The sequence below is a fragment of the Bombina bombina genome, chromosome 3 (genome assembly GCF_027579735.1).
Source record: "Bombina bombina isolate aBomBom1 chromosome 3, aBomBom1.pri, whole genome shotgun sequence".
NCBI classification, from domain to species: domain Eukaryota; kingdom Metazoa; phylum Chordata; class Amphibia; order Anura; family Bombinatoridae; genus Bombina; species Bombina bombina.
The window spans coordinates 629,603,735-629,622,956 of NC_069501.1; the positions used below are offsets into that span (position 1 = coordinate 629,603,735).

The 19,222-nt window shown below is 38.1% G+C and overlaps 1 protein-coding gene across 2 annotated transcripts in view; it reads left to right on the plus strand.

The window, feature by feature from the left end:
* The window catches only part of HPCAL4 (hippocalcin like 4), a 31,423-nt gene extending 13,500 nt beyond the window's left edge, over positions 1 to 17,923 (plus strand). For both annotated transcript variants that reach the window (XM_053704837.1, XM_053704838.1), the window contains one exon: positions 17,592 to 17,923. In XM_053704837.1, coding sequence (XP_053560812.1) covers positions 17,592 to 17,789 — 198 coding nt within the window. In that variant the 3' untranslated portion in view covers positions 17,790 to 17,923. The remainder of the gene's footprint in view (positions 1 to 17,591) is intronic.
* Positions 17,924 to 19,222: the final 1,299 nt, after the last annotated feature.

Here is a 19,222-nt window from a genome sequence, read left to right on the forward strand (position 1 = left end):
CCACAGTCTGTGAGATGGTCTGACCCCCTATTACTGTATATAGTGACACTGTTTAACCCACCAGTACTGTATATAGTAAGTTAGTGACACAGTCTGTAATCTGCCAGTGAGATGGCTGGCCTGACCCCACCTGCCCAGTACTTTATAAAGTGACCATAGTAGTCAGTGACATGGTCCACCCCCCATACTATATATAGTGGTACTGTATAGTGACACTGTTTACCCTCTGCCCCCCCCCCATGTTGTAGTAACAAGGTCTGTAATTTGCTGATTCCACAAACATACACAAACACACATACTACATGCATAAATACACACACAGTCACATACATACACACCATACACACACACATAAACACCAATGGGTATAACAGAAACACTAACCCCTGTAGTCATGTCACATTCACATGATATCAGTGCAGGCAGTGGTATGTTAACGTTTTTTATTTAAAAAAAAAAATTATATAAAAAAAAAAAAATTAAGCTGGTCCCCCACCCTCAGGGACCTCTGCACCCCCTGTAGTTTCGCCCCTGCTGATCACCTATATTTCTCTAGACTGTGATAACTTGTTGAGGAATGGAATACATCTGTTTACAGGAAAACTACATTTTATCCATCGTTGTTGAAACTTATTACATAATCTGTTGTTGATATATCTATTTTATGTTGTATGCTCTACCAAGCCCGAAAGTGGCTATAGACTCAACTTTCCTCAATTGAGTATTTATATTTTACCATGGTCCAAGAGTGGTCGACTGGTTTCAGAGGAGGTTTATATAATTATAAAAATGGGGTTGCAGCTATCTTTGCCTATTTCATGTTGAATCTGTATCTCCATGACTGTATACTGTTTTATCACTTTGAATTGTATAGCAATGACTGTACTTCCTAAGTTTTGGCAATTTTACATACACTGTATATGTAAAACCCACCACCCACCCAAGATAGGTTTTTATTTGGGGGGTTTGGTTGGGTGGGTGGTGGGTTTTACTGTTGGGGGTTGTTTGTATTTTTTATTGCAATGTAAAAGAGTTGATTTATTTGGGGCAATGCCCTGCAAAAGGCCCTTTTAAGGGCCATTGGCAGTTTAGTGTAGGCTAAGGAGTTTTTTTATTTTGAGGGGGCTTTTTTATTTTGATAGGGCTATTAGTTTAGGAGTAATTCGTTTTTATTTTTGATAATTTCGTTTTTTATTTTTTGTAATTTAGTGTTTATTTTTTTGTAATTTAGAAAATTGTATTTTAATAATTTAATTTATTTTATTTTATTGTAATGTTAGTTTTTAGTGTAAGGCAGGTTAGGTTTTATTTTACAGGTAACTTTGTATTTATTTTAACTAGGTAGTTAGTAAATAGTTAATAACTATTTACTAACTAGTCTACGTAGTTAAAATAAATACAAACTTACCTGTGAAATTAAAATAAATCCTAAGCTAGCTACAATGTAACTATTAGTTATATTGTAGCTAGCCTAGGTTTTATTTTACAGGTAAGTTTGTATTTAGTTTTAAATAGGAATTATTTAGGTAATAATTGTAAGGTTTATTTAGCTTTATTTTAATTATATTTAAGTTAGGGGGTGTTAGGGTTAGACTTAGTCTTAGGCTTACGTTAGGGTTATGCTTAGGGTTAGGGTTACGTTAGGGTTAGGTTTAGGGGTTAATATATTTATTTAGTGTTAGTGATGTTGGAGGCCAGAGGTTTAGGGGTTAATAACTTTAGTATAGTGGCGGCAACATTGGGCACGGCAGATTAGGGGTTAATAAGTGTAGGTAGGGGGCGGCAGATTAGGGGTTAATAACTGTAAGGTAGGTGGCGGCGATATTAAGGTCAGCAGATTAGGGGTTAATAACTGTATGTAGGTGGCGGCGATATCGGGAGCGGCAGTTTAGGAGTTAATAGTTTCATTTAGGTGGCGGCAATGTTAAGGGTGGCAGATTACGGGTTAATAACATTATGTAGGTGGCGGCGATGTCGGGAGCAGCAGATTAGGGGTATTTAGACGTGGTTTTTATGTTAGGGTGGTTTAAACATAACTTTTTATTTCCCCATAGACATCAATGGGGCTGCGTTACGGAGCTTTTCTTTCCACAATCGCAGGTGTTAGGCTTTTTTTTGCCGGCTCTCCCCATTGATGTCTATAGGGAAATCGTGCACGAGCACGTCAAAGCAGCACTTGTATTTGGGTGCGGTATGGATCTCAACGCAACCATATCGCCTGCACAAGCTTGCTTTTTGTAAACTTGTAATAGCAGCGCTATAGGCAGGTGAAATAACGTCACTTTGTGGCAGTCGTTAAAATCCATATAGCGCTCAAAACTCGTAATATAGCTGACTGTGTTTTAAAGTAACATTTTTATATATTTTTTTATATATTTATTCATTTTTATTGGTGATCAAATACATGACATAAGTTGAATCAGTAATATCAGTCAAATAATAAATCACAGGTTATACTTTTGAAAAAAGAAGAAAAAAACAAACAAACAAAAAACAGGACTTTATCTTTTTTGTTAACTCGGTTAAAGAGTAATAATGAAACATAAGGAATGAGGAAGAGGGGAGATTCATAACGAAATTGGGATGCGGGAGTCACCTGCTTCTGGAAGAGCTCTGATAATTATGTTAAGCTGTCTATTTAGAGATCTTAGAGTGGGTTACTGTTTGATGGTGTTACTGCCTGGTTGTGGGATTGCACATGGGATTCCCATAGGAATATGATCTCTGCAAAGGAATTTTGTTCTGTTTTACGATGTCCATATTCCTCCAACATTAACAGTTGTGTTACTCAATCCTTCCACATAATTTCCGAAGGTGTTATGGGGGTTTTCCAGTGTCACGCTATTAGGGATTTTGCTGCATTTAGGCTGGTTTGGAGAAGTGTCAATCTGAGTTTACATGGGATTTTAGGTAAATCGTTTAATAATGTTAACCTGGGTGTAAGCTCAATGTCTTTATTCAGTATAGAACTGATGTTAGTCTCTACTCTGTGCCACAATGGTTGGATTTTGCTACAATGCCACCAGATATGTATTAGGCTGCCATTCTTATGGCAGCCTCTCCAACATTTTTTGAGGTTCTGGGATAGATACTATGTAATCTAGTAGGGGTAAGTTACCACTGGAGTAGTACTTTATGATTCAGTTCTAAGATAGAGGATTTGCAAGTGTGTGAAAAAATCACATTCTTTCTTTCTTATGTAGTTGTGCATTTAGGTATTTGTGCCCTCTATCCGTGTAGTCGGGTAAAGTTGATATACCCTATTCTATGAACAGATTTCTAGATGCAGAGAAGGAATGTTTGATTACTATCCTATTGTGACACATTGATTCAAATGGGGTTAAGGGCCTGAGCAGGTCAGCTTTGTAGGGGCCAGTTGAGATAAAATGTGATATTTGGGCATTTCTTAACCAATTAGTGAAGTTCCCTCTATTCAGATCATGTAGATGTTCTCTTTTTTAAGTTTGCCCTGGTCAAGAAAGTCATATCAAGGGGTAGTGTGATCCTATTCCATCATTCGTCTGTATCCTCTATCTAATCCTCCAAGCTCTGTGTTTAGGGCAATAAGAAACATAGGTGAAAGGATTGTAGTTATATTATTGTCTGAGGTTTTGATTTGATCCCATATATGAAAGAGTAGTTTATGGGTGTCCAATTGGGAGCATTGTGGGGGTCTCAATTCCTTCAGGACCCAGCACAGAGCACCCACATGGGGAGTTTTTAAGATTTGAGAGTCCAAGATGACCCATGCCTTAGTATCTCCGGAGAGGTGCCAGTCAAGTATTCTCTGTAAGGCTACCGTGTGGTAATAATCTTGTATATTAGGTGCCCCCAATCACCCCATGTTTGATGGCCTATATAAGGTGTTTTTTTATACAGGGTTTGCTTTTTCCCCAGATGTATAAGCAGAGGGCTCTTTGGATTTGATGTATATACCATTTAGGAAGGTAAATTGAAAGGGTTTGTAAAATATACATAATTCTTGGGAGGGTCGTCATCTTTACAGATTGTATACATCCCCACCATGAGATTGGTTTGATGGAAAACTCCTGTAAGTCTTTATGTATATTGCTAAGTAGGAAGGTGTAATTTTTTTCCAAAATTATTTTGGGGATAGGAAAAGGAAGATACCCAAATACTTTATTGCGTCAGTTTGTAATTGTAGTATACAGAGTGTGCTTAGGTTCTCAAATTATAATTTACTAAGTGAGATGTTTAATATTTCCGATATTACGTATATTAGCTGCTAAGTTTTAAAATTTTCCAAATAAGGCAAGTTCTTTCAGGATGTCTGGGATGGAGCTTGTAGGTGAAGTGATAGTAAATAATTCATCATCCGCATACAGGGCAATCTTAAAATCATACGAACCAACCTTTATTCCTTTTTTTTTTGTACAATAGTTTTTATTGTTTTATAATTACAACTTACAAGTTATGTAACACTAACGACCAATTGTAAGAGTGGAAATATTTAAACTTGAGAGGGGTAATGCTAGTTGAGGGGACACTTAAAGTTTACAGCACATGGTATAATAGTTATACAGATTTTCATCAGTCATAGAAGTAGTAGTAGATCCATAGCAACACAGAATATGAACAATCTGTAATTAAAGATCAATCGCCACATTAATCCCTATTGATGCACAAAGATTCACCACCTCTTCAAGCGGTATAGTCAGTTGTACCAGTGTCCTATTATTTACTCAAAATGCATTAAAGTTCAGAGGTTGAAGTTGAGGAGAGGGGAGAGAACATATAAGATGAAAGGATAGGGGGAAACAAAGGGGTAGGGATCAGGTAAACTAGGAAGAGGAGGGGGAAATGTGCCACTGATAACAAGGTATGTGGCAATATTTGGTCAGTGGGGTAGGGGGATATCAGAATTGATTGAAGTGAGGCACGATATGGGTATCCATGTCTGGAGCGTTAGAGGCGTTCAACTGAGTTAAATTTTGGGGGTTATTTGCGTTTGAGGGTTGGGATGGGCGGTGTATGGAATCGCAGTAAAATTTAATGTCAGTAAAGGACGAGGACTTGTTTCTTTTATAATAACCAAATTATTCAAGTGTTATGAGTTATTTTGTTTTATTAAACCACATCTCTAGTGTTGGTAATAGCGGTGATTTCCATTGTAGAGCTATAAGGGATTTTGCACTATTGATACCAATTCTCAGTAGTGTTGCTCTTATTTTACAACTTAGTGGTGGATGCTCATTTAGTAGAACTATTGTAGGGTTTAATTCAAAGTCTTGTCTAGTGTTTGAAAGGTGCGTTCAATGCTTTGCCAGAAAGGGATTCATTTGGGAGTATTTAAGCCAAGTTGAGAAGGAGCCAAACAGAATGTGATGTAGGTCGGTTCTAGGTTTCAGCTTACCTTGGTCGAGTAAATTGGCAATAAGTACTGAGTCTAGGAGCTCTTGCACTATATTTTCTTTTTTATATGTCTCGTATCCTCCCATAAATTCTATGTTTGGGAAGACCGGTGTAAGTGGGGAAGTTGGTGTGGAAAGGGTCAGATTTGTTTTGAGCAGGTAGGGTGTTATCTGCTGACAAATAGGGAAAAAACAAATAAATAGAACAATAAAACAAAAAAACTATAACATTGCATATAAACAGTAAACATAACTGTAAACAATACTTATAACAGTATTTTAACCAATAAGGGGGTAACATAGTGACCATATGATGTCACTAAGGTAGGCAATTTCCAACTGGAAAGGGATAGATAACAAAATGTATTCTCACCGGGTGAGGTGGTGGGCCATTAAATAATCGTGTAATCACAATTGAAAACAATAGGTAGAATTTAAAATGGAATATATAGTGTAAAATTAGAATATAATGTGTATTCTCCTATGGGGGAGGAGAATGTGGTTGGGCATAGTAGATATCCTATTAAATAAATTCTGAAGGAATTGGGTATACTTCACCAAAGAGTAAGTCCCAATAATTAAGCAAAATCCAGGTTAGAGGAATGTTTCAGGTGGGGTCATATTCTTCCTGATTTGCTTGTAGAGCAATTTTAGTGTTTTTCTTTTGGACTGTTGTCCAACTAGATAGTTGCTGTTTTGATGGAGACGATGTTGCGGCATTCTCTGGGATGTCGGAGGATTTGGAGGAAGGTATTGATGGGTCAGGGATGTTGAGGCTTTTGCAGAAGTGGTCTAGATCTTCTGCTGTTCTGTAGAGGACTACTCGTGAGTCATGGAGTACCTTGAGGCAGAATGGAAACCCCCAACGGTAAGGGATCTTGAGATCTTGAAGATGGTTGGTCAGGTACTTGGCTTCCCTGCGTTTTGCCAATGTGATGGTGCTGAGATCAGCATAGATTTGTAGTGTGTCACCGTCAAAGGTGATTTGGCGAAGTTTCCTTGAAGCAGACATGATCTTTTCTTTATCTTTAAAACTGTGAAATTTGAGTATTATGTCTCTGGGGGGTTTATCATCAGGTGGTTTAGCGCATAGAGCTCTGTGTGCTCTTTCCATGGGTATTGTGGAGGAGTCATCATGTAGGAGAAACTGAAATAGTTGTTGAAGATGTTGCGATATTAGATTTGGGGTAATCTTCTCAGATCCTGAGGTTTTGTCGTCTCCCCCTGTTATCCAGGTCTTCCACCTGGGCTTTGAGTTGCTGTATCTGTGTGTCATGTACCTGAAGGGTGCGATTCTGTAAATCCATGTCGGTGTTATATTGTTCAATATCTTCTTCTACTTGCATCACTCTCTCTCCCATGTCAGATAAATCTTTTTTGACTTCTGTAAGTCCATCTTTGATGAGCTTCTGCACCTGTGTGAGGAAAGACACAAAATGTGCTTTGGTTGGCAGGTTACAGAGGTCTGCTTTGGTAAGGGGAGTTGACAGATCTGTTTCCTCTGGTATATTTTCTGATCCTTGGGAGTTTTCAGGGTCTGTTACGAATGTTTCAAGGACCTTGAAAAAGTTGTTAATTTTGGAGCTTGATGCAGGGAGTCCTTTGCTAGTCTTGTCTGGGCGAGGAGTTCGTCTGGACGCCATTTTATGCGGCTTAAGTGGTTATAGTAAAGTGATAGTATTAATTTTGGTGTGATTACATCCAAGAAATACAGTACTGACACTATCTCTAGGGATAAGATGTAGCTATCTAGCAGGTTTTAGTGCTGGTATTCCCTAGGAAGGTCATTGTAAATATAAGGAGACCTATTTATTGCATGTAACAGACTTATGGAGTTAAGAGCCACGTGGGCCTCTAATTTTTTTTATGAGCTGTGAGGTCTGTTGTGCGTGATAAGGAACCTATGAACACAGCATGTTAAAATGATCAGTCCTTAGTGAGAGGTGATGATATTGTACATAGATACTCACTTATATTTAGAAGCTGCTAATTGTGTCCTTGAGAGGTGCCTGCTTTGGAGCATGGGATGTCTTGGAGGCTTTAAATGGGCATTATGGCCTAAACGTGGAGCGCTATAGGCTGCTTGCTAAGTGTTCAGCAACTAGGGGCTGTAATATGAGGCTTGCAGTGTTAGCTTGCTTGTCAGCTCATACTATGTAGGCTGCAAGCAGGCAGGCAGTGTGATTTGTCTGAGATGCGGTGTTGGAGGTGTGGCCTACCTACGGAGCGTTCTGCCACTCAGTTTCTGGCTCCACTTGCTATCGTGGTGCTGGATGTGGCTTTCACGCCCACGTGGGAGTCCCGGGATGCTGAAAAATTTGCCATGGAAGGTGCCCTTGGTTCGGAGCTACTTCACTATGAGGCCATGATGGTCGCCGGCCGGCTCCAGACCCCTCCTTTATTCCTAAAAAAGGCTAAATACCCATTGTATCATCAGTTCCCCAAACCCAAATGCCGCCAATTAATACAGTCAAATGCTTTTTCTGTGTCGGTAGCGAGAGACTGATTTTAACTTGTTAGTCATAGCGTATGTTGCCAGGGTGATTGCCCTTATAGTATTGTCTCTCGCTTCCCGACACGGGAAAAAATGTTCCCAAAATGTTCAGCTCAGAGTTCAGGAGCAAGATAGGCCTATAATTATTCAGGTTATCTGGTGGCTTGTCAGGTTTTAATATAACTGAGATGTGGGCTTCCTGTATCGTCGGTAGTAGCATGTATCCTTTGTCTATAGTTTTGAATAGGGATAGTAAGTGAGGTTCTAACTGGTCCTTGAACTTCTTGTAGTAACTATTGGGGAAACCATCTGGGCCAGGGCTTTTCCCTATGGAGAGGTCCTTGATGACCAAAGGTATTTCTGTTATGGTGATCGGATTATCTAATTCTTTCTGAGCATAGGTAAGTTTGCTTCTTTTATATTTTGTGTCATATGTGTGGTGTGGGAATGCAAAGTATCCTCTGCAAGATAATAGAGGTCTTTATAATAATCACTAAGAAAATCTGTGATATCTTTATTTGGACGATTTAGCTTTAAGGGCTCTCGCAAGTAATGTGCTTGCTCTGTTTCCTTCGTAGAAGAATAATTTTTTTATATATATTGCTTTCCTTTGCACCTCTTTCGTTAGTATGGAGTTTAATTCCTTCCTTGCTTTAAGGAGTCGGTTGTACGTGTTTATGTCTTTGGGATTAGAATTATGTTGTAACTCTAGAGTGTTGATGTGGATTGATTGTGTTCAAATATATGTGTTATGTGCCTTGTTGATTGTTGCTTTTTGTTTTATGCATTTGCCCCTGACCACCGCTTTGTGCGCTTCCCAGAGGGTTCCAGGTGAGATGTCTGGATTTGTGTTATGTGTAAAATACTCAGTAATAGTCTGTATTATCTTTTGGGTGACTGGTAGGTTGTGTAGCAATGATTCATCAAGTTTCCACATATATGGGGTGGTGGGACAATCTGGCCATTCTAATGTAATGTAAATGGGTGCGTAATCTGACCATATAGTGGGCCCTATGTCAAGAGTCTTTGATTAGTCTTATGTGCATCTGATCTATAAAGAAATAATCAATACGGAAATATTGGGACCAGGGATTCGAGTAGAACGTTGTAGTTGCATTGGGTAGGGTGGTGGATTCGCCAAATATCTATTACTGTCTAACAAGGTTATAGAAAATTTTATTATCTAGTGGAGGAGGAATCATTGGTGGGGTCTATCACTAGGTTAAAGTCTCCCCAGATAATCAGAGCTCCATTTTTATACTCTGAGATGAGGGAGAGGAGTTTCATAAAGAAGGGGACCCTTCTAGAGCTTGGGGTATAGACATTCAGTAGTGTGATAGGGTGATAGAACAGTAACCCTATCAATATTAGTATTCTACCTTCTAAATCTGTTATATTAGTATTCTACAATCTATCAGATTTCAGAGGAATGGAAGTACAATGCTGGGTATGTTTTTGATGTGAATTTGGGTTCTGCATTCTTGTGGAAATGCGTTTCCTGAACAAAGACTATAGAATTTTTTTATTTTTTAAACCATCGTAATGCGATTGACCTTTTGAAGGAGGAATTCAGGCCTTTTGCATTCTGTGAGCAGATATGGATGGAACGGTTTTCAGTGGGTGTGTTGTGTGTGGACATCAGTACAGTACCAGACATCTCTTACCAGCTGAGGATTTTCCCCAGATGCTCCGTGGTTTACGCTTCTCCAATAGAAAGGGAGGGGTACGGTTTTTAGGAAAGGGGTGCTGATATTCATCATTATTCAATCTAAATGAACAAACAAAACAAAAAACATTAAACTTATAACAATTAACTGCTGCAGTTTGCACTCAACTCAGCCAAGCTATTGATAGCTAAATTGCGGATCAGCTGTAACCCCCACTGCTTTGGAGTGGGTTAAACACTTTTCTGACACTCTGACTCTGGAGAAATATGGTTTCTTTAAGGCCCAAACACTTAATTTCTTCCAAAATGTAAACTTTTATTGGGAAACCACCCTACATAAATTTATAAATCCACTATAGTCCTTCCTTCTAAACAAATAATAACCGGTATCTGGAACCTGCTAGTCACTCCCAATGATCCCTCTTCTTTCTTTATCATCATTAACCTAATATACATGATCCCATGGTTGACTACTTAAGACCCTACTAAAACTTCTTACACACCTGTAACAATAACTAATCAACTACCTTTCATTTGGACTAACCTCTTCTTTTCCTACTATCTCTTTTTCCATCTTTCACCTCTAATCTTTTCATGGTATATTCATTCACTAACAATGTTTTTTGAACGTGAGATTATTCGATAGTATGGCGCCCTGTATTTTGTCAAACCTAATGACATTGAAAACCTGCAATTGCTGCTGGGTTCCTATGGACATTCTATAACTCAGGAACTACTATGACTCATGGACTCTCCCATGTTCTAATTGACAGACAGGGATATCAAATCCTGAGCTAAATTATGTACGCCCAATCTGAACGCACCATAGACTGCTACACCTTGAATTGTACCTTGCACTTTAACTTATGTAAACTGTTTTTATGTTACTTTGTCAAAATCTTAATTAAAATTATTTATACAAAAAAAAACCTTATAACAATTAACTTGAACTTTGGAACATAAAAGTAACAAAACCTTCGTTCCCCAAAAAAGGGTAAGGTCTTTGGCAGACATGGGGGTAGATTTACCAAGCAGCGGGTGCTGCTATCTACCCCCATACTTTCCGTCTCGCCGGAAATGTAAGTTTAGAAGCAGTCATAAGAGCGCTGCTCCTTAACTCGTCCGCCACCTCTGACGATACAATCGGGTTGATTGACACCCCCTGCTAGTGGCCGATTGGCCGCGAATGTGAAGGGGGGTATTGCACAAGCATTTCACTAGAAATGCTTGTGCAATGATAAATGCCAACATCGTATGCTGTCGGCATTTATCGATGTAGGGAAGACATGATCCGCTAGAGTGAAGGGGGCCCGTAGAGTGAAGGGGGAAAATAATATTACAAGAAATGTTGTTTCTCTTGCTTGCATTAAGGAGATTGATCTGAAAAGATCTAGGGAGTGATAAAGAGGGGAATAGAGTTGATACCAATATAAAGAATGTTTAAGTGACATTTTACCTCATTTTGTCAAGGAAAGTCAATGTAGGTGAGGAGGCAGAACTAGAGGATCCTCATGTAGGTATAAAGAGGAAAGATGAAGGTTGGAATCATGCTTTTGAAAAGAGTCATAGTCATTAGACCGATTAGGCTATTTGGACCATTAAGGTATGCAAGGTGTAAGGGACATAGATTGTTGAAAGTCAGGTAGGATCCATTATAGGTCATTGTGAGGGCAGTGATTTTGGGAGGAGGGCTCCTTCTCTTTTTGGAGACCATAGTCCATGGAGGGACGTTGTGATTTAGGTTTCAGTGAAGCAAGGTTGGATTAGGTTTTTGCAACTGCTTAGAGAGGAGGTAAGGAAGGTTGGGGTATATTTAATTTTGAGCAGAAGTTATCAATGTCATCAGATGACTTGTATGTGACAGCTTTGTTATCTTTGATAACTCTCAGTGAAAATGGGAAGCCACTGGAATACCTAAATCCCTGAGATGCAAGGTGAAGTACCAAGCTTATTTTGTTTTGGCCAGGGTTACCAGGCCTTATCTTGAAATCTGTAAATTTTTGTTATGATGTCTCTGGGAGGATCGGTGTGTGCGGTGGTTTAGCACACAGTGCCCTGTGAGCTCTGTCCAAATGAATGGTTTTATTTCCCCTAGTGTTAAGTAGGAATTTCAGTAGTTTTTGAAGATATGATGTATTTAAGCTGGTGGGACATCCTCTGGGACCCGACGAATTCTCAGGTTCTGTCTGCGGTTCCTGTTGTCCAGGTCCTCAACCTGTTCCTGGAGTTGTCTTATTGCCATATTTTGTTGGTGAAGCGCTATAGTCATGTTATCAGATTTCTTTGCAGTCTCTTCTGAGTGTTCATCTAACTGGAGCACACGTTGGCCTAGGTCATTGAAGTCTCTTTTGACCTCTTTGAGGCTTTCTTTGATTAACTTGTGTCATAAAGGTTTGGAAGTGGTTGTAGATCAGCTTTGGTAATAGGGCTGTTATCTTTTTCACCCTGGGTTTTCTCTTCTTCTTTTTACTCTGCTTTTATAGTAGGTATGGGGGAGGTGGTGGTTGCTGCAGTTTCCATAGTCTTGAAGTATGCATTCATCTTCAGGCTTGGTGTGTTAGGAAGTTTGGCAAGTTTGGCGGTTTTTAGGTGCCCTCCTGGAAGTCATAATGTTGGAAATTAGTTGAGCAGTGGTGGTGTGTTGCAAGGTCAGAACCAGTTTTATATGTATAGCTGGTTGGATAATATGAGTTCTCTCTTCCACTTTATGACGGATTATTTATTTCAGCAGTCATATCATGCAGCAAAGAAAAAAAGGGTTTTCTACTCTTAACTGAGTTTTGAAATGTGTAGGTTATGCAGTCTGGTTTAATGTGCCTTTAGCACAGCTGAAAGAGTAGTAGTAGAATGAACTCAGGGTGTCTTGAATAAAGTACTGCTGGTAATAGAGGTTTTCAAGGGAGTTAAATTGATGTCACCTGACCTCGTGGCCTGTATAGGTATAATGCTTATCTTCTCAGTAGCCCTCTGTCAGAGGAGAAGATTTGAGCTGTTCAAGAGGTAAAAGCTTCCATCATACTCTTGCATCTCTTTATGTATGATTAATTAAAGGGCTTAGTATTTGAGGTGTATAGTTTATGGTGCTCTGAGATATGAGGTGGATCGACTACTTGATAAGTGCGAGCGGCTATAGTTTTGATCTCACCGCATCCTATTTTATGAGGTTACCGGGTGTCTAATCAATACTGTCCTCGGTTGACTTTCGGTATACCCTTGGTATACCCTCCTCTTGATGTGGTTTAATCCCCTCTGCTTCCCTGAGCAGAAGTTCTGTGTGGGGTTAAACACAATACATTATATATACCAGTCCTAGAACAGCTCATTAAATTATTTATCAACAAAAAGGACCATAGAATTGAGAAATTTGTAAAAAAAACAAACATTTGATGCATTTTTTTCAAAAGGTTTTAGAACATATGCCCCACAGTTACCTACAATGACCAAATAATTACACTAATTTAAAAAAAATAAACATTTGATTTAAGCATTTAAATCATTTTATTTTTGCAGTATTTCTTTTTAATGTAGATACTCATCAACATTTAAACTATATACATGTTCAAAAAAAGAAAAAGAAAAGTTTTTGGTAAATCCAGCGTTAAAGCAATTGAAATTATGGGGGGTAGTTATCAAGCCGTCAACCTCAAATACGCTGGAATTCTGCAGCGTATTTGTGGCGAGGCTGATTCGCCTTAGTTATCAAAGGCTAGAGACCGGCAAAAGTAGAATTTTGTGACGTAAGCTTCGATCCGCCGGACTCAGTCCAACACAGATCGATTCTTACATCACTCAAGATGTTCCGCACACAATTGTGTGCGGCACAATCTGACTACTTTTGCTAGTTATCAAAAAACTAGCAGGTACGCTCGGCACTTTTCCGGCCCAGCGTACCTGGTTTTCAATCCGCCGCCCTGGAGGCGGCGGATCCCATAGGAATCAATGGGAGTCTGACCATAGCGAACGTACAAGTTCGCTGCTGCCAAACATCCCATTGATTTCTATGGGAGCTGTCTACACCTAACACCCTAACATGTACCCCGAGTCTAAACACCCCTAATCTGTCCCCCCTACACCGCCGCAACTAAATAAAGTTATTACCCCCTAATCCGCCACTCCCGGAGCCCACCGCAAGCTACTCTATACATATTAACCCCTAAACCGCCGCTCACTGACCCCGCTGCAACTATAATAAATGTATTAACCCCTAAACCGCCTCTCCCGGACACCGCCGTAACTCTTATAAATGTATTAACCCCTAAACCGCCGCTCCTGGACACCGCCGCAACCTACATTATACCTATTAACCCCTATCCTGCCCCCCCTATACCGCCGCCCTCTATAATAAAGTTATTAACCCCTATCCTGCTGATCCCGCACCTCGCCGCAACTAAATAAATAGTTTAACCCCTAAACCGCCGCTCCCGGACCCCGCCACAACCTATATTAAACTTATTAACCCCTAATCTGCCCCCCCTACACCGTCGCCACTGTAATAAATTTATTAACCCCTAAACCTAAGTCTAACACTAACCCTAACACCCCCCTAACTTAAATATTAATTAAATAAATCTAAATAATATTTCTATTATTAACTAAATTAATCCTATTTAAAACTAAATACTTACCTGTAAAATAAACCCTAATATAGCTACAATATAAATAATAATTATATTGTAGCTATTTTAGGATTTATTTTTATTTTACAGGTAACTTTCAATTTATTTTAACTAGGTACAATAGCTATTAAATAGTTATTAACTATTTAATAGCTACCTAGCTAAAATAAAGAGAAATTTACCTGTAAAATAAAAACTAACCTAAGTTACAATTACACCTAACACTACACTATACTTTAATAAATTATTCCTATTTAAAACTAAATACTTACCTGTAAAATAAACCCTTAGATAGCTACAATATAAATAATAATTATATTGTAGCTATTTTAGGATTTATATTTATTTTACAGGTAACTTTGTATTTATTTTAGCTAGTTAGAATAGTTATTAAATAGTTATTAACTATTTAATAACTACCTAGCTAAAATAAATACAAAATTACCTGTAAAATAAATCCTAACCTAAGTTACAATTAAACCTAACACTACACTATCATTACATTAAATAAATAAATTAACTACAAATAACTACAATTAAATACAATTACATAAACTAACTAAAGTACAAAAAATAAAAAAAGCTAAGTTACAAAAAATAAAAAAAATAAGTTACAAACATTTAAAAAATATTACAACAATTTTAAGCTAATTACACCTAATCTAAGCCCCCTAATAAAATAACAAAGCCCCCCAAAATAAAAAAAATCCCTACCCTATTCAACATTAAAAAAGTTCAAAGCTCTTTTACCTTACCAGCCCTTAAAAGGGCCTTTTGTGGGGCATGCCCCAAAGAAAACTGCTCTTTTGCCTGTAAAAGAAAAATACAAACCCCCCCCAACATTACAACCCACCACCCACATACCCCTAATCTAACCCAAACCCCCCTTAAAATAACCTAACACTACCCCCCTGAAGATCATCCTACCTTGAGTCGTCTTCACTCAGCCGAGCCACCGATGGAACCGAAGAGGAGATCCGGAGCGGCAGAAGTGATCCTCCAAGGGGCGCTGAAGAAGTCTTCCATCTGATGAAGTGATCCTCCAGGCGGCGCTGAAGAAGTCTTCCATCCGGGTGATGTCATCTTCCAAGCGGCGCTGAAGAAGTCTTCCATCTGGGCGATGTCATCTTCCAAGCGGGGTCTTCAATCTTCTTTCTTCAGGAACCATCTTCATCCCGCCGACGCGGAACATCCATCTTTCCCGACGGACTACCGACGAATGAAGGCTCCTTTAAGGGACGTCATCCAAGATGGCGTCCCTTCAATTCCGATTGGCTGATAGGATTCTATCAGCCAATCGGAATTAAGGTAGGAAAAATCTGATTGGCTGATTGAATCAGCCAATGAGATTGAAGTTCAATCCGATTGGCTGATCCAATCAGCCAATCAGATTGAGCTCGCATTCTATTGGCTGTTCCGATCATATACTTAACAGTTTCTTATACTTTACCCAAATAACCAAATTAATGTTTCAATTTTCTCCGATAAATCCAATTTCACTTCATGAATTAAAAGAGGTAATTTTTGCAAGATTGATAAAAAAAATTAGGCCCAGATTGCTTTATAATAGACTGGATCCCAAGGCAACAGTTTGTCAGTTAAAATTCAGCACAGAGTTCTCTTTTTTTCTCTCTTGGCTGGGGTTATATCACACGATATAACCCCACCCCTTTTTATTCTAATCATCAGTAAAATTAGGATGATAGGCCCTTCGGAAGCTTGTCCCTGATTGGTTATTTGGGAGACGCCTCCCTGATTGGCTACTGGGAAATTTCATTTTCAACAGCCAAATTCCTTTTGGCTGTAATACTGGATTTAGGCCATCAGGGGCAGCAAAGACAAACAAATATTGCTAGCAGTAAATACAGTTCATATATATTTTTATTCAATATACCATATTTCCTAGTATCAGCAAGTCACATGTTCCATGTGTATTGGACCATGTCATACCATTCATCCTGATTATTTTAATATGAAACATCAGTATTTTATTTATCATATTCTAGAAGATGTCTTAAAAGTTGTATTTTTATGAGGGACTAGTAGTATCAATCAATGAAATATATATGGTTATCTGACTTATTCCGTATATCAGCTTAATTGATATACTGGCATATATTTAATTTCCTAGTGGCATCTTATCTAAAAATTGCATCTTCACATCAGTTCCTGTAATGTTCACTAGATTTCTGGAAAACAAAGAAAAAATGTATTCATTTTGAAATAACTTAAGCATTTATATATACTAATGTAATTATTCATTTAATTTATTACAAATCTGAAATGCATTTCCCATATCCATATATAAATATTTATACAGTCTGGGTATCAATTAAATCTTTGAGAATTATACAGTTCATATAGATGAATTTCTAACTTCTCTTTGTAAAATCACAATTTACATTTGTATATGCTTTCAGCACTCATAGGGTTAAACAGGTCTCTCTGTTAGCCAGAATAGATATTTATCTAACACAGCAGGTACCAATTTGCATCAAAGTGTGAATGGTCACCTTTCCACAAAATTTGTCACTTGGCTCAGACTGCTAGACTCTCTTCTTATAAGGGAGTCTAGTGATCTGATAGGAAATTTTATTACACATTTCCAGGTAGTGATCAAAAAGGTCTTTTGAAGTGATATTTCTAAGATTACTTTGAAAGCAATTCCTTTTGATGAATTGGGACAAAGATTTGCAATGCATCCTATGTAACCAAGAAGAAGGGGGTTGGTCTGTCATGGCTACAGTTACTCACAGATACCCTGACATTAGGGTGTGCCCAGGCACACCTGGCACACCCTCTGTGCATGCCTTTGATAACCTATAACATACTGAAATCATTATAAAGACATATTAAAGGACATAAGTGAAAAAATAAAATGCTCTGTATTATATGCAAGCAAAAGATTACACAATAATAAAATGCTATAACTATGTGTTTAATCCCTTTGCATGGGTTAACTAAGTCAGCTCCAGAGCAGCAATGCACTACTTGGAGCTAGCTGAACAAAAATGGTAAGCCAATGAGAAGTGGCATGGGTGCATGGCCACAAATCATACTTAGGTTCCAGTAGTGCATTGCTGTTTCCTGTTTCTGAGCCTATCTAGGAATGCTTTTCAATAAAGTATACCAAGGACATGAAGTCAATTTTATAATACAGGTAAATTGAAAAGTCTCTTAAAATTGCATGTTCTATATGAACTATGAAAGTTTAATTTTGATTTTAATGTCCATTTAATAAGCAACAGTAAAACAATAGGGGGACCTGGTATCCAATTTGTGTCTAGTTGTGCTCTATTTACTTTAAAAGTAATTAAAGTAGTAAGATTGGTCACTTTTAGCATCTCTCTTGTTGCATTTAGTGGCCCTCATGTAGCGTTTTATTCTCAACACAGGATGGAGACTTTGGCTCATGGTGTCTTTTCTGTTTCTTCCCTCCCCAGGCAATCTACAAAATGGTTGGAACTGTAATTATGATGCGTATGAATCAGGATGGTCTCACCCCACAGCAGAGAGTGGATAAAATCTTCACCAAGATGGACAAGGACAGAGATGACCAGATCACCCTGGAAGAGTTTAAAGAAGCAGCAAAGAGTGACCCGTCTATAGTGCTGCTCCTGCAATGTGATATGCAAAAATAACCCCCCAGAAAGCTCAAGTGAGCCCCTGCATGCACCCCACTACCTTCCCTATCCCACGGTATTCTGGGACCTTCCTCCTGTGTGACAAGAGAATGTCTTATTATGCAAAAGGAAGGTGACACTGCGTTTCTAAATAAAGGGCCATACTGAAAAATGCTAACACATATAACATGTGTGGTAGAAGAGATATGTAATACGATGTTGCAAACAGGTTTGGTTCAGTCCTGGATTTACTCACCTGCTGCCATCATCTCTGGGGAATTAGCTGTTTAGCTTTTCTCATTGGGAGAATGTAACCCGTTCTCTGCCAGAGAATATGCCAGAACACATTGCTTTGTATGTTAACTATACAGTGGTGTGCATGTTTTATCTTAAGATGTCTATACTTGCTATTCAACTGCCCTCACATATCATAATATTCACCTACCTCTCCCTATTTGCATCACAAAAAGTACTGCTGCTGTCGGTGGTGTCTGCAAAATAATTGCTTTTGAGATTTGTTTACATAGAAATATATATATATATATATATGTGTATATATATATATATATGTGTATATATATATATATATATTTATTTATTTATATATATATATATTTGTTTTAGATTAATAGAATTTCTAAAGTATGTTAATTGGATTTGTTTTATATAAATAAGGCCTTTCGTATAAAAAGGTTGGGCACTCCTGCTCAAAATACATAGTCTTGTGTGATGTATAGGGTTATTTTACTGTAATATGTGACTTTATATGTGATATCAAAAGTATTTTGTGTTTTATACCTGTAGTAATTTGTATAGTACTTGTAGTTTGCTTTGCATGTGTATATTTATATTACTTTGCGTGCAGGCTTTGCCATGTGTGTAATACCGTGTAATGTGTATACATACAGTATAGATTAGACATATGTAGTGTATATGTGTGTATATATATATATATATATATATATATTTATACATACATACACACACATACATGTATACATATATTTATACTGATACATACAACATACAACACATACTATGACCTGTTATATATGCAATATTTTGCCATGACTGCTGTAAAAAGTTAAATGGATTGGACCGAACTATACTATGAATGTGGAATTACCAAAGCCTTGATCCACAAGTTAAGGAAAATGCTTTGTATTTCAGCTCACTGAGCAAATTAAAAAGTGATGGTAAATTCAAATACCATGCGCTCCGTCTCCCTCTTCAAAAGTAAATTTTTCTGTGAGCTAACGGTTTGAATTGTTGTCCAATCAGCACTCTCCCCATATTGCACTTTTGTTGTAGCTAGCGTGCTGATTGGAGAAAATTTTAAACGCTCACAGAAAAATTTACTTTGGAAGTGGGCGGGGGAGCACGGTAATTTGAACTTTATATCTTTATTAAAAAGTAAGTTATTGCGCATCTTCATTACAAATGATAAATGA